This window comes from Colobus angolensis, unplaced genomic scaffold (genome assembly GCF_000951035.1).
Source record: "Colobus angolensis palliatus isolate OR3802 unplaced genomic scaffold, Cang.pa_1.0 Scaffold48, whole genome shotgun sequence".
Taxonomy (NCBI): Eukaryota; Metazoa; Chordata; class Mammalia; order Primates; family Cercopithecidae; genus Colobus; species Colobus angolensis.
The window spans coordinates 2,666,946-2,682,093 of NW_012118265.1; the positions used below are offsets into that span (position 1 = coordinate 2,666,946).

At 35.9% G+C, this 15,148-nt stretch overlaps 1 protein-coding gene across 1 annotated transcript in view; it reads right to left on the minus strand.

Moving 5' to 3' along the window:
• The window catches only part of LOC105523888 (ceruloplasmin-like), a 45,174-nt gene extending 32,129 nt beyond the window's left edge, over positions 1 to 13,045 (minus strand). Inside the window, 7 exon segments of the mRNA XM_011958930.1 lie at positions 4,010 to 4,181; positions 7,132 to 7,374; positions 8,063 to 8,233; positions 9,911 to 10,027; positions 10,030 to 10,122; positions 11,835 to 12,070; positions 12,891 to 13,045. Of these exon segments, the coding sequence (XP_011814320.1) occupies positions 4,010 to 4,181; positions 7,132 to 7,374; positions 8,063 to 8,233; positions 9,911 to 10,027; positions 10,030 to 10,122; positions 11,835 to 12,070; positions 12,891 to 13,045 (1,187 nt within the window).
• Between the last annotated feature and the right edge of the window lie 2,103 nt (positions 13,046 to 15,148).

The following is a 15,148-nucleotide window of genomic DNA, read 5'->3' on the forward strand; positions in this document are numbered from 1 at the left end:
CCTGAATGACAGTACGAGACTCTGTCTCAAAAAAAGAAAAAAGTAGAAAGATTTCAAGTAAACATCCTAATGATGCACCTCAATGAACTAGAAAAGCAAGATAAACCAAACCCCAAATTAGTAGAAGGAAAGAAATGATAAAGGTCAGATCAGAATTCAGTTAAAAGGAGACTAAAAAAAAAATACAAAGGATCAACTAAATGAAAAGTCAGTTTATAAAAAGGTAAGCAAAATAGATAAACCACTAGCTAGACTAACCAAGAGAAAAGAGAAAAGACACAAATAAACAGAATTAGAAATACAAAAGTAGACATTACAACTGATACCATAGAAATACAGAGGATCATTAGAGATTATTATGAACAACCGTACTGTAACAAACAGAAAAACCTAGAGGAAATGGATAAATTCCTGGACACAGACAACCTACTAAGATTGAACCAGGAAGAAACAGAAAACCTGAACACTCCAATATTTAGTGATGAGATTGAATCAGTAATAAAATATCCCCCAAGAAAGAAAAGCCCAGGACTGGATGGCTTTACTGACAAATTCTACCAAACTTACGAAGAAGAATTGATACCAATTCTTTTCAAACTATTTCAGAAAATTGAAGAGGAGAGAATTCTTCCTAACTCATTCTGCAAGGCCACCGTTACCTTAATACCAAAACTAGACAAGGACACAACAAAAAAAGAAAACTACTTATCTCTGATAAACATAGATGAAAAAATCCTCAACAAGATACTTGCAAACCAAATCCAACAAATATCAAAAAGATAATACACCATGATCAAGTGGTTTTTTTTTTCCCCAGGGATGCAAAGATGTTTCAACATATGCGAATCAATCAATGTGATATATTACATTAACAGAATAAAGGACAAAAACCATACGATCGTATCAGTAGGTACAGAAAAAGTGTTTGATAAAATTCAACATCCTTTCGTGACAAAACTCTCAACAAATCAGGCATAGGAGGTACACTCTCAACATAATAAAGGCTATATATGACAATCCCACTGCTAACATATTGAATAGAGAAAACCAGAAAGCCTTTCCTCCAAGAACTGGAACAAGACAAGGATGCCCACTTTTACCATTCCCATTGACATAGTATTGGAAGTCCTACCCAGAGCAGTCAAGCAAGAGAAAGAAATAAAAGGCATTCAAATTAGAAAAGGGGAAGTCAAATTGTTCTTTTTGCAGATGACATGATCTTATATATAGAAAAATCTAAAGACACTACCAAATAACTCTTAGAATTAATAAATTAATTCAGTAAAGTTGCAGGATACAAAATCAACCTACGAAGATCAGTAGTGTTTCTATATACCAATAAACAGTAGCTGAAGAAGAAATCAAGACAACAATCCCATTCACAATAGTTACAAAACAAAAACCAAACCACACAAAAAACCTAAGAATAAATTTAACCAAAGAGATGAAAGATGTTTACAAGGAAAATCACAAAACACTGATGAAAGAAATTGAAGAGGACACAAAAAGTGGAAAGACACCCATGCTCATGGATCAAAATTAATATTGTTAAAACGACCATTACACCAAAAGCAATCTACAGATTTAAGGCAACCCTATAAAATACCAATAACATTATTCACAAAAATAGAAAAAGAAAATCCTATAGGCCAACGACATATAGGCCAATGAAAAAGAATAGAAAACCCAACGGCATATAGTCCAATGAAAAAGAATAGAGAACCCAACAACATATAGGCCTATGAAAAAGAATAGAGAACCCAGAAAGAAATAAGTCCACATATTTACAGCCAACTAACCTACTTTTTTAAAAAAAGTGCCAAGAACATAGAATATACACTCGGGAAAGGACACCTTCTTCAATAAATGGTGCTTGGAAAACAGGATATCCATATGCAGAGGAATGAAATTAGAGGCCATATCTCATCATATGCAAAAAAATCAACTCAAAAGGGATTAAATACTTACATATAAGACCCAAATATAAAAACTGACCAGAAAAACCATGGGAGAAACACTCCAGGACATTGATCTAGGCAAATATTTTATAGCTAATACCTCAAAAGCACAGACAACAAAAACAAAAATAGACAATTTCAATCATGTTAAACTAAAATGCTTCTGCACAGCAAAGGAAACAATCAACAGGGTGAAAAGAAAACCCATTGAATGAGAGAAAATATTTGCAAACTATTCATCTGATGAAGGATGAATATCCAGAATATACAAGGAATTCAAAGAGCTTAACAGTAATAATAATAATAACAACAATAATAATCTTCCCATTAAAAAGTGGCCAAAGGGCCAAATGAAGAGACATTTCTCAACAGAAGATACATGAGTAGCCAACAGATATATGAAAAAATGCTCAGCATTACTCTTCATCAAGGAAAGGCAAATCAAAATCACAATGAGATATCATCTCACCCCAGTTAAGATGGCTATTATCAAAAATACAAAAAGTAGCAAATGCTGCTGAAGTTGTAGAGAAGGAATTCTTACACACTATTGGTGAGAATGTAAATTAGTACAGCCATTATGGAACACAGTACAGAGTTTCATCAAAAAACTAAAATTAGAACTATCATACAATCTAGCAATCCACTACTGGGTATTTATCCAAAGGAAAATAAATCAGTATATCCAAGGGTAACTACACCTCCATGTTTATTGCAGCATTATTCCCAAAAGTGTGCATTAACAGGTGAATAGTAAAGAAAATGTAGTATATATACACAATGGAATGCTATTCAGCCATAAAAAGACTGAGACCATGTCATTTGCAGCAACATGGATGTAACTAGGGCACATTATATTAAGCAAAATAAACCAGGCACAGAAAGACAAATATCATATGTCCTCATACATGGGAGCTAGAAAAGTTGATCTTATGGAGGTAGATAATAGAGTGCTGGTTACCAGAGGCTTGGAAGAATGCTTGGGGGTGGTGGTGGGGAGTAATGGATAATGAAGAGAGGTTGGTTAATGGGTACAAACATACAATTAGATAGAAGAAATATGCCCTAGTGTCCAATAACTCAGTGGGGTGACTATGGTTAACAACAATATATTGTATATTTCAAAATAGCCACAAGAAAAAAAATTGAAAAGTTTCCACCACAAAGAAATGATGAATGTTTGAGACAATGGATATCCTAAATGCTCTGATTTAGTTATCACATGTTGTATGCACATATCAAAACATCACATGTACCCCCTAAATCTGTACAAATATCATGTATCATTAAAAAACAATAAAAAAAAGAAGGGAAAATGTCTACTTGACATAATATTCTTTGCTTTCTCAAATTCCTGTGAGTGAATTAGAGAAAAATAAGTATCATAAAGAAAGTTATTTTCTGGTGGTTTCAGAACTTTGTCTGTTCTAACATGCATCTTCATTCAGTAGCCAGAAGAATTAAATCTGCTGTTGTCCTCAATATGGTAAATATACTTGGCAGTTGGACTATCAGAAAAACTTTTTGCCCACTTTTAAATGCTAATGCCAGAGTAATGTATTTTAGTGTTAGTTTTTGGTTATTAAGACAACAATTGCTAGCATAGTCTTAGGTGTTATTGAGTAAATAATGTTTATAGAATATAGTTGAAGGATATTACATTCAATGATTTAATTATGCCTTCAGATCTTAGCAGGAGTGTATAAGTCTCACATAAAGAATGTTTTAAAATTTTAATAAAATGTTATTGATGACATTGTCTGCTATGTTGTTAAATGTTTCATAAGTATAAAATAAATCCATTTTAAAGTTTTGTGCTAGGAAAAAGATGAATAGTATATTTTCCTTTACACTGTCAGCCAGGCCATTTAGAGAGGAATTTTGTCTGGCAATGCTCCTTAGCTTCAAAATTTTCCAATTATTTTCTTATATTTATTTTATCAGTATATTTTAATTAGATGCCTAACTCCTTTTTAGAAGGAACTAGATTATGAAATATTTCAGTTATCTTAATTATTTAACTATAAATATTTTAGCCAGTGAATCATTACCTTCCAGCTGCTGTTATATATTTTTTAGTGAAGAAATCTATACCAGATGGAGCATAGTTCCAAAGAATTTCCTTAGCAGCAATATAGTAATGTATAACATGTGTCCCAGTAACGAAGGCTTCTGTTGAAGGTTTCTGGCAATTACTTACTTTGAAAAATGCCTGCATACTCTCTGAAAAACAATAAACCCAGATAGAGAATGTTATTAAAACATTAAGACAATTTTTCTTGGTCAATACATATTTTCAATTTTAGCCAACAATATTGAGACTTCCTATTTCTTTGAGAAATTTGATGTATGAAATGTATGGAAAAATTTAAGATGTATGAAACAAGCACAAAAGTCAGGATGCAGAAATGAATATTAAATGAATATTATTAGAGAATAATAACCAGCTTTGGACCAACTCTTATGTGAAGATGGTACCTACATACTGAGAAGAATTTGAGAGTCCAAGAACATCTTCCCTCATGAATATGAAATTACTACTACTAGTCACTGATGAGTTAGTTGGTTTATTCAATTAACTAGTTGGCTGGAAGAAAGAAACTAAAGGCATGAGAAGATCAGTCCTGCATTTTAGTTTCGGGGCACTGTTGGTAGGAATGGAAATTAATATAGATTTTATGGAAGACAATTTGGCAAAATTTGTTAAAATTAAAAGCCCTGGCAGGCAGTGGGTCACATGTGTAATCTCAGCACTTTTGGAGGCCAAGGCAAGTGGCCTCATTTGAGCCCAGGAGTTTGAGACCAGCCCTGGGCAACATGACAAAACCCCATCTCTACAAAAAACAGAAAAAATCAGCTGGGTGTGATGGTGTGTTCCTGTAATGCCAACTACCCTAGAGGCTAAGGTGGGAAGATTGCTTGAGCCCAGAACATTGAGGTTGCAGTGAGCCATGACTGCACCACTGAACTCCAGCCTGAGCAACAGAGCATGACTTAAAAAAAAAAAAAAAGCTCTCTGCCATTATATAGTTTTACTTCTTGAGAGTCATGAGAAATATTTTCACACACATGAAGAGACATATAAAAATGTATTAACTAAGGCCAGGCACGGTGGTTCATGACTGTATTCCCAGCACTTTGGGAGGCCACGGCAGATCACCTGAGGTCGAGAGTTCAAGACCAGCCTGACCAATATGGAGAAACCCCATCTCTACTAAAAATACAAAATTAGCTGGGCATGGTGGCGCATGCCTGTTATCCAGCTACTTGGGAGGCTGAGGCAGGAGAATCACTTGAACCTGGGAGGCAGAGGTTGTGGTGAGCTGAGATCGTGCTGTTGCACTCCAGTCTGGACAACAAGAGGGAAACTCCATCTCAAAAAATAAAAATATAAAAAAAAGATATTAACTATAACATTGTTAATAAACCAAAAAAGCAGTAGCAACTTAAACATCTGTCTGTACGCAAATGGTTAAATAAATTACAGTACAACCAAAATATGGAAAACTATGCAACAGTTAAAAAGAATGAGCTAAATGTATAGGGAATGCATGGAAAGAGACTTCAAGACTTTGATATGAGTGATGAAAACAACAGAATATTATATGCAGTGTGATCTACTTACATAAAACCAAACACAAAACATAGCTATGTGGTTTTTTTCCTACATGTTCATGTTTATGTTGTGTGAAAGTGCATAGTGAACAGGTTTTCAAATACTTACACAAATTGATCACAGTGGCTTAGATGGTGGTGGGGTGGAGCTGGACTAATGGTGTGTCCTTAAAGCAGCTCTCCTAAACTAAACACAAACTCCGATTTATGTGCTAATTTTTTGCAGTGTAAGCACTCCCATTGTGACTAATTTGAAGTTACCAATAGTTTAACAGCTGGATTATTTAACTCTCAACTCTCAGCTCTTTTGAGCTGGTATGAACAGGCTAATGTATGCTGCATTAGACTTCTTTCACTTTTTCTGCCTGCTTTCCTCCACCTATTTTTCTGCCTATTTTCCTCCTTTCCTCCTTCCATTTCTCTCTCTTTTTTTCCTCCTTTCTTTCCTTCCTACCTTTCTTTCCAGCAAAGTCTATTTATATATTCTTGTAATTACTAAAAAAAAAAAATGGAGTAAATTAAAGAGCAGAAAAGCTTCAGAAGGACATAGAAAGAGAAGACACACAGGAGAAAGTGATGGGATCCCATCAGCCAACTGGGCTCTGAGGCGTTTTTTCACTTGGTCTAGGGCTGACAGTAGTCTTTCTGCAGGGCTGAGGTGGAAAGACTGGCTTGAGGCCATGATCTGAGAATAAGGTAGATAGGACCTACGTACTGGTGGAGCCGAGTTTACATTTTAGTCTGAAAATGATCATCTTTTCTAAGTGACAGCTTTTTATCACTAAATTCAGTCCTTGAGTTATAATAGTCGTGAATGGTTCTTCTTTTCCTTACACCCCTGGGAGGGATGCAGCACATAGAAAATCCTTATAAATACTTATCATCTAGTTTGAATAATTAATTGAAACATGATACTAACCAAAGTTCAGGACTTACAAAAAGAAAGGTTTTCATCAGAGAAGTAAACTCCATTTTTCTACCAAAAAAATAAAGTTAAATTCCTTAATTCTAATGAAAATTATGTTTTCTGATTGAAAAATAACACAGAACATTTACATGATCATATATAGAGTTTTGTCATATTCAAGAATAAAAAAGATAAATAACATCATAACTGATCATTCTGTTATTAAACGGCAAATGTGATTGGAGAGGGAAATAAACAAAAATAAGGAGGTTTACTTGAGTAATCAATTAGAATTATTGGGTTCTGCATAATTTCTTGCTCTGCTTCTCACAGGATTTTGATACTTGTTTCCTCAATTGAAGAAAAAGCTGTAATAATATCTGCTCTGTCTGACACTCAGGGTTTATATTCTCACAATGAATATAAAAGTTTTTGTAAAAACAGCAACCCAATTCTATATACTTAAAAGGATTTATAGTAATTGAGTGAAAAGTTGTCAGGGTCCTGGGCTCCATCACTGACTGTTTCCAAAAGGAATCATATCACTTTCTTGGATATCGGTTTCTTCATCTGTAAGGTAAGACATTTGTAATGGGCTATGACCTTGGAAGTTCTCTGACTCTGTGTTACGCAAAACTAATAAATCCCTACCATGTATCTGGCATCCCAGCATCCACACTCCAGTGCCCTTGGCCACCATGAAGGCATCTTCCAGTGAGGAGGGGAAGACCACAATGGTGTCCTTTCTGTGATTCCGAGAGATCAGAGTTTGTCCATGGAGGTAGACGGGGTGTATGTCAGCCTCGCCACCCATGCCAACAAAATACCACTTGACCCTATCTTCAGCACACATGGTGAGATTGGGCAGATTTCCATAGATGTATCCATTTATTGCTGAAAATAAATGTGTATTAATCAATCAGGCATGATAGATCAGTGCAACCTTGTAAAAATTCTATGTATTTCCTCATTATATTAATATAAACCTCACAATGTCAACATTGTTCTCATACATAATCTACAACATCTGATTTGTGTTTCATGGGAAAGGAGTCCATATGCATTGCGTATGATGAGAAGTGAGCGAAGCACAAAGGTTTAAAGGCAAGAGGAGAAAAAGTCAGCTGAAAGGCAGGAAGCAGTGAAAAGGGGAAAAAATAGAAACTAAGTTCATGAGAGAAGAAAGCAAGGATAAGGGTGACGGATTATGACGACATCATTTCTGAAAAATTCTATGTCGGATAAAAACACATATTCATAAAATATTTGGTCAATTATGTCTTTGTTATTCCATATTTTATTACTTAAAGTTACATCTTTCTTCGGTATTTACCATCTATTTATATCAACATCAGACTTCAGAAAACAAATGTTGACCAAACTTTACTTGCTATAGGACTTAGGAAATGAGTAGGCTTTAACTAGTGATTTGCATTTGCATGTCAACCCAGTATACAATGAGTGAAACGCTGCAAAATATAAACTCAACTAAATAAACTTGAACAAAGGGAAATGACTGAATACGATCATAGAAGTTAGAATTATAAGATATTATGTATGAGAAAGTTCTTTTTAATCGTACATTGCATGCTCATGCTCTCCTCAAAACCGGGATCACTAGTATTAATTTTGCCAGATTCAGTAAATGCACGAATATTTTCATCACTATACCAGCTTCTGCTTTCATCAGTTGTAGAAAACAGCAGAAAATAAGACCTGTCGATATCTTTTTCAGTGTCTCCATTCGGTGTCCCTGAAACAAAAAACTCATTTCTTACTTTTCATATAAACATTAATTAGAACCGTTGTTACAGATATAACTAAACTACTTTTATGATCTACAGTTTTGTTAATTGTTAGGGCACATGAAAAAGGTAAATGTTTGGGATGTGGGATGCCAGTTTTTGTAAAGTTCATAACAAACTTTTAAAAGCATATTATCTATATGAAGCCATATTTAAATAATCCATACTCATCTCTACATCAAATCAGTAACTTTCTGCAGTGTCTGCATCTGATGACCATTATTGCATGACATTGTTCAAAGTCTCAAAATTTGTACTTCCTCAAACGAAGGATAAGTTTAGTTCATACCAATTTATTTATTCTTCTATGCTTATATTCAACAAATATTTATTGAATATTTGTAATGTGTTAGGTACTATGGCAAATTAAGTTCATAGAAGTGAACAAGACAGTTATCTACCCTGGCAGGGCATATAATCAAGGGTGGACGCTATAATTAATAAGATACTATAGTGTGTAAAGTTCTATAGCAGGGAAGAGCTCAGTGTTTGGGAGCTGGTTAATTTAATCTTGAGCATGGAAATCTTTTCTGAAGGCAGTAACACCTCAGTTGATATTTAAAGGATGAGAAGTTTGCTGGGGTGTACCTGTAGAGAAGATTACAGGCAGCAATTAAGACAAAAGGAATTTGGACTTTATCGTCAGAACATTCAGCAGTCTTGCCATTATGCAATTGAGTTCCTTGCAAGTCTGAGAAGGGCAAAAAGCTCTTCCAAAGTTGGTTTAAAAAGTTATCTCCCAGCCGGGCGCGGTGGCTCACACCTTTAATCCCAGCCCTTTGGGAGGCTGAGACGGGAGGATCACAAAGTCAGGAGTTCAAGACTAGCCTGGCCAATATGGTGAAACCCCGCCTCTACTAAAAATACAAAAAAATTGGCTGTGCGTGGTGACATGCCTCTTTATTGGCTGAGGCAGGAAAATTGCTTGAACCCAGGAGGCGGAGCTTGCAGTGAACCGAGATCAAGCCACTGCACACCAGCCTGGGTGATAGAGCGAGACTCTGTCTCAAAAAAAAAAAGTTATCTCCCAAGGAATGTAATTTGTAATCATGAGACTATGTGTGTTTGCCACAGGAAACTGCAATTGTTAAAATATTTATTGTGGAGAGCTGTTTATTCACCTAAAATGTAAACTTTGATTGTCATAGGAAGTTAAATTTGCTCATTAACTTCATAATTAATCTAGTGCTGTCGCTTTGTTGATCTTGTTTTAACGAACCAAATCAGAATTTTCAAAACTCTATATTCCCTTGCAAGTTAGAAACATATCGGTAAAACTTCCTCCTTGCAAGAATTAATAAACTGATGATTCTAACTGATTCACCTTAAAACATAAACACAAGAAGGTGGCAGTAATTTTGAATGAAGATGGCTGAAGTGAAGTTCATTGGGTTTGACTACCATCTAGTGACCAACCTGCATTATTGGTTGAACTGAGGGTTGGATTTGAGATCGCCATCTAGTGCTCAGAGTCCAAGATGGCGAGTTTCCACTCGACTGGAAAACCAAGGTTAGGGCAGGAAAATGGAGTGCCTTGGATGGTAAAATTCCTCTAGGAGAGCAGAGGACAGCCTACACATTCTGGTTTACTCTTTTACAGCAATGAGATTTTTTAACAAAGTTACCTCTTTTACAAGTCAGAATTGGTCCAATAAGTCCCGAAGCTACGTCTCTTGCAGTGTCTATATGGGAGTGGTAAATCCTTGTCACACAATTACTGTCATTGGGGCCTGGCCCCGATGTTCTTCTACATACCACTTGTATGTATATTGTTTCCCTGGCTCCAGATAGTCATCTTCCTTTTCCTGACCTGTTGTATTATCAGGATAGATGGCACCTGGAAAACATATACTGCACTGTGGTTACAGTAAATATTGGATAACACTATTTTGAATGTGACTCGGGCTTCCTCCATTAAGCTATTTTGCATTTCTCCCCACCATTTCCCATATTCCTACCTCCCTAAATCCCCTTTAGTTGGCTTCTACCTGAATGCTCAGCTTGGCTGCAGTTTTTAGACTAAATTAGAATGAGTATATTAATAGGCAGTATATTAATAGACTATCATCACCTTTACTGATAGATACAACAAATATTTATTTTGCACCTACCATGTGCCTAGATCTCAGATGCAGAGGTAACCTCTGGACTCCCGAGTTGCCCTCCATATTTTCTTCATTGCCAGTCAGACTTGGGACCCAGGGCATCCAAGGATGTCCCTGTTACTTCCAAGTAGCCCACTGCAATCTGAAGGTGGCCCATGCCACTACTCTGAACTATTACCTCAGTTCTGACTTTGGACCCTTCTCTCCTTTCTTTCTTCTTCTCTGGCTAAAATGTTGCCTCAGATCCTTACCCCTCATGGCTGGGATCCTGCTAACTATGAATAAAATTCCTTTAGTCAATAAAAAACTTTGAAACATGAGCAGCCTTTGATTCTCTGTTCTTCTTTTGGGACCCTCCTGTTCCACACTGATCACGAAGAAATTATGACTGATTGACTTTTGTACTTTCTTCCTACCCAGCAGCCCATCTGGAACTGGCTCCAGTCATGGTCCGATTTCCTGAGTCTGTTTCAGTCCAGGGGATTAATTCAAGGCCTGTTTCTAGTTCTTCTTCATGCTTCCCTGAGGGAATCATCAAACCTCAGTCTAAGTTTCGAAACTTGATTAAAAAATAAACAAATAAAGCAAACTCTTGTTAACATTTTTCACATTATATGTCTATAATATAGACTATTTTTCTTTTATTTTTTTCATAGAATATACTTAAAGGGCAATAATCATTGCAAGATGGTCATGTAACATGGCAAAATAATAATGACAGGTGAATGGAATGGCATGTGGGATTTCCACTGCCCTGTATTATCATAGAGCCTCTGTTGGAAGGAGCACATATCCTATAGGTGGTACTCTTATCAACTTGGCCTAAAGTTCCAGTTTTCTAAAGATTCATGATAGGCCTTTTAAAAACTGTATTTCAAACACTGGGAAAAAATATCTGTGTTCTACTAAAGACAAGTCAAAACTCTCTTTTCCTAGCTTTCCTTGTTGTCTTCCAAAAACTCACAAAAACCTATTTGTTGGCTTTCTCTTCCCTTTTTTTCAAAATCATGATGTATCTGTGACTATAGTTGTGTAGGAGAGAAGATTCTGTCTGGAGAGTAGTGATTTCTCTTGACAGTGATATCTTCCCAGAGGGTGATCCTCATCTACTAGGAAATGGAAATGAGGTGGGGGCAGAACAGGATTTCTGCCAACCTAACATTTAGCTGTGTTTCCTACAAAACAAAACGCCTTTTTTTTCTTTTCTGGTGATTAAGGGGAAAGTGTTTTGTTTTCTAGGAATTGCATAAGGGCTGTCACTCAAGATAAGAAACTGAAAAAGGACTGTCTTGGGGATAAACATTAAATATATGAGAAGTAGAGTCTGCATCCACTCTAAACTCCATCTAGCTCATAATGCTGATCACCTGGCTTTTTCTAATGCAATGTGCTCATACTCTCCATAAGCAAAACTCAGGAATATCAGGAAAGAGGATCCGCTTACCTTCATTTTCTTTGGAGTAGGTGAGTCCATGAGGATGATAACTATAAGCTCTTGAAGCATTATTTTTTACATGTACATAAATGAAGTCTCCAGTCTCTGCCTTAATCATTGGACCTAAAAATCCCAACCAGGATGGTTTTTCAATGATCCTTTGAAATGTATTATCAGTATATTGAAAATACAACGCCTTTTTATAAACAAAGCTCTTCCTTGGTTGACTTCCTTGTAGAAATTCTCTACAAACAAACAAGAGAGAACTTTAACAAATGTTGACTTTTGTTAAATAGGCAAATAAGAAACAAAGGTTAAATAAGCTAAAATGAGAAGTCAGAAGCTCTACAGCCTAATTTTGGCAGATAAAACCCAGAGGCTGGAGAAAATGTGAAGGGAGTTAAAAACAGGTGTAATTGGTGAGAAGAATGTTGAAATATTGAATGAAGAAATCAAATACAAATGTAGTAAGTAAAACATGTGGCATTTTGGTTTAAAAGACATACCAAATTCTTTAAACTGAACTGCGTCTAAGTTTCTAACCCCACTTTAAGGTTACTTTAGCATTTAAATAGTCGATCAATTTCCATGATTTAGGACTGTTTACACATTTAAATGGATTTGTGGATTTCTTGGTAGCATTAAGGTGTTTTCCTCTTAAACCGTGGTAAATCAGAACCCCACTCATGTCCTCTATATTTCCCTCTCTCAATTATCTGAAGAGAAAAATCAAGAAAACAGCTACACACATATCAAAAGGAAAGTGTTGTTTTATACCTTATCATGTGAACAAAATTAATGATAAACAGAATTAGCTATGATCTGCGAAATAACGTGTCAGGAGGACAAGAGTGGTGATCATCCCAGGAAAGAGCAATTTTGGATTTACTACCTCTTTTCCATACCATGTTTAAGCTAAACAAACTAAAAAAAATGTGGTTCTAATGGCATATGTGTCCTGCAAGTGTCAGTCACGAGAAAGTCTTCATCAGCATTTCATCAATGATCAACAATTACCAACTTTTGCTTCAGATAGTAACTTTTTAAACGCAAAGGATTACTTACAGGTCTTCAGAAAAAGGCTTTCCATTGAGCATGTTTTTACCAGAAGGAGCGTAGTTCCAAATGCTTTCTTCAATGCCTATGTAGTAGTGCCTATCTATTGCCCAACTTGGAGAACTAATAAAAAACAGAAAGATCAGTGGTAAAAGTGCCTTCATTTTCAAATTTGGAGTCTGGAGAAGCTAACTGAGTAGGGCTTGCCCACCTTTTATAATCCAGGCTTTCTTCTTACTTGTGTCTATTTACATATATTATGTCTTCATTAGCATATATGTCATTTGCATTTCAAGTAGTTTTGGATTTTATTGTCAGGTGAGGTGAAATGTTGCACAACACACTGGATCGTTAGGTTGCCCATCATCCACTGTCCCTTGATAATGATTATCTATTCTTAAATTATAGGAATATTGTCCTTCCTAGTCTCCAGTCTCCACTTTCTTACTATTTAGTCCATTCTACATATCATTCCCAGAAAATTCTTGAAATGCTACCTTTATCAAGTTTTACTACTAGATGATAATTGAAAATTTCTTGTCATTTAAGATTTTCATTAAGTTATTCTCAAATTTCTTAGCATTTAAGATTATCCATATAATCTAGGCCCCAATCTGGTATCTCTGATAGTCCAGATTTGTCCCCAGAATTCACTTATATGATCCCTTCCCTTTGGGGAGTTTTCTTACTAGAAACACAGTGTGAGGTGGGACAGAATGCAGAAAACCTGGAATCAGACAGCCTGGGTTTGACTCTTAGCTCTGTCAGTTATCAGCAATGTGCAATTATGTAACTTCATTTCTTCATTTATAAATTGATAGTATTACCTACCCAGTTAGGAAGTTGTGTAAATTCAATGACAGCCATCTTATAGAGGAGCTTGCGGACACACAAGGAAGCTGATGCATAGGCAACATTTAACAAGTGTTATTTACAGTACTTCCTTTTCCTTCTTGTGATAATGTGCTTTCTGAATTTTTCCCATCTTATTTGTACCCATTTCCCAGCCTGATTTTGCCTCCCTCTGCCTCTCTTTTTCTCAACTAATCCAAATTTTTATCATTCTTCAAGGCTCAACTGAAACTTCACCTTTTCAGTAAAGACTTCCCTGACCATTTCAGCTTACAAACATGCTCCTCTCTGAATTCACCAGCTGTAACACAGACTGTCAACCAACCACATCCTGCTTCAGACTGTTGCTTACATTTCCATGTGGTATTTACTTTACTCCAGGAGGTTATAACTCCTATAGATTAGGAAGCATTTATTCTTTTTATTTCCTGGAGCTACCAAGAAATGTTAAATTTAAATGTCAAATTTATTGAACAGAGTGCCTTGACTGAGAATACATCAAGTAAGGAAAGGAGAAAGAGTGTTTATAAGCCATTGATATGATCTGGGTATTATCATGTATTGTAATATCTATTACTATTAGGTATTGTTTGAGATTTTAGAATTGGAAAGCCACAGTGTGTTTCAAAAGTTAGACTCTGATTTCGGTTTAGAAACCCATGGTTAGAAATATTAAGACAGGCCGGGCGCGGTGGCTCAAGCCTGTAATCCCAGCACTTTGAGAGGCCGAGACGGGTGGATCACGAGGTCAGGAGATCGAGACCATCCTGGCTAACACCGTGAAACCCCGTCTCTACTAAAAAATACAAAAAACTAGCCGGGCGAGGTGGCAGGCACCTGTAGTCCCAGCTACTCGGGAGGCTGAGGCAGAAGAATGGTGTAAACCCGGGAGGAGGAGCTTGCAGTGAGCTGAGATCGAGCCACTGCACTCCAGCCTGGGCGATAGAGCGAGACTCCATCTCAAAAAAAAAAGAAAAAAAAAAAAGAAATATTAAGACAACACAATCATATGATATATGAGTAAGACCTACTATTTGATAACACAACAGGGTGACTATAGTCAATAATAACATCTATACATAAAATAACATAAAGAATGTAATTGGATTGTTTGAAACTCAATGGATAAATGCTTGAGGGGATGGATACCCCATTGTTCATGATACGCTTATTTCACATTGCATGCCTGTATCAAAACATCTCATGTATCCCATAAATATATACACCTACTATATATCCACCAAAATTTTTTAAAAATGTAAAGAATATGGTGTGTATAATTCTGTAGCTTGCTTTTATTCCTCAACTATATGTCTTAGATGTCTTTATGTCAATAGTTCTTTCATTTTAACTGCAGCATAGCTTTTCTTGTTTTGGATATACTATTAATATACAAATATACTATACTTTATTTC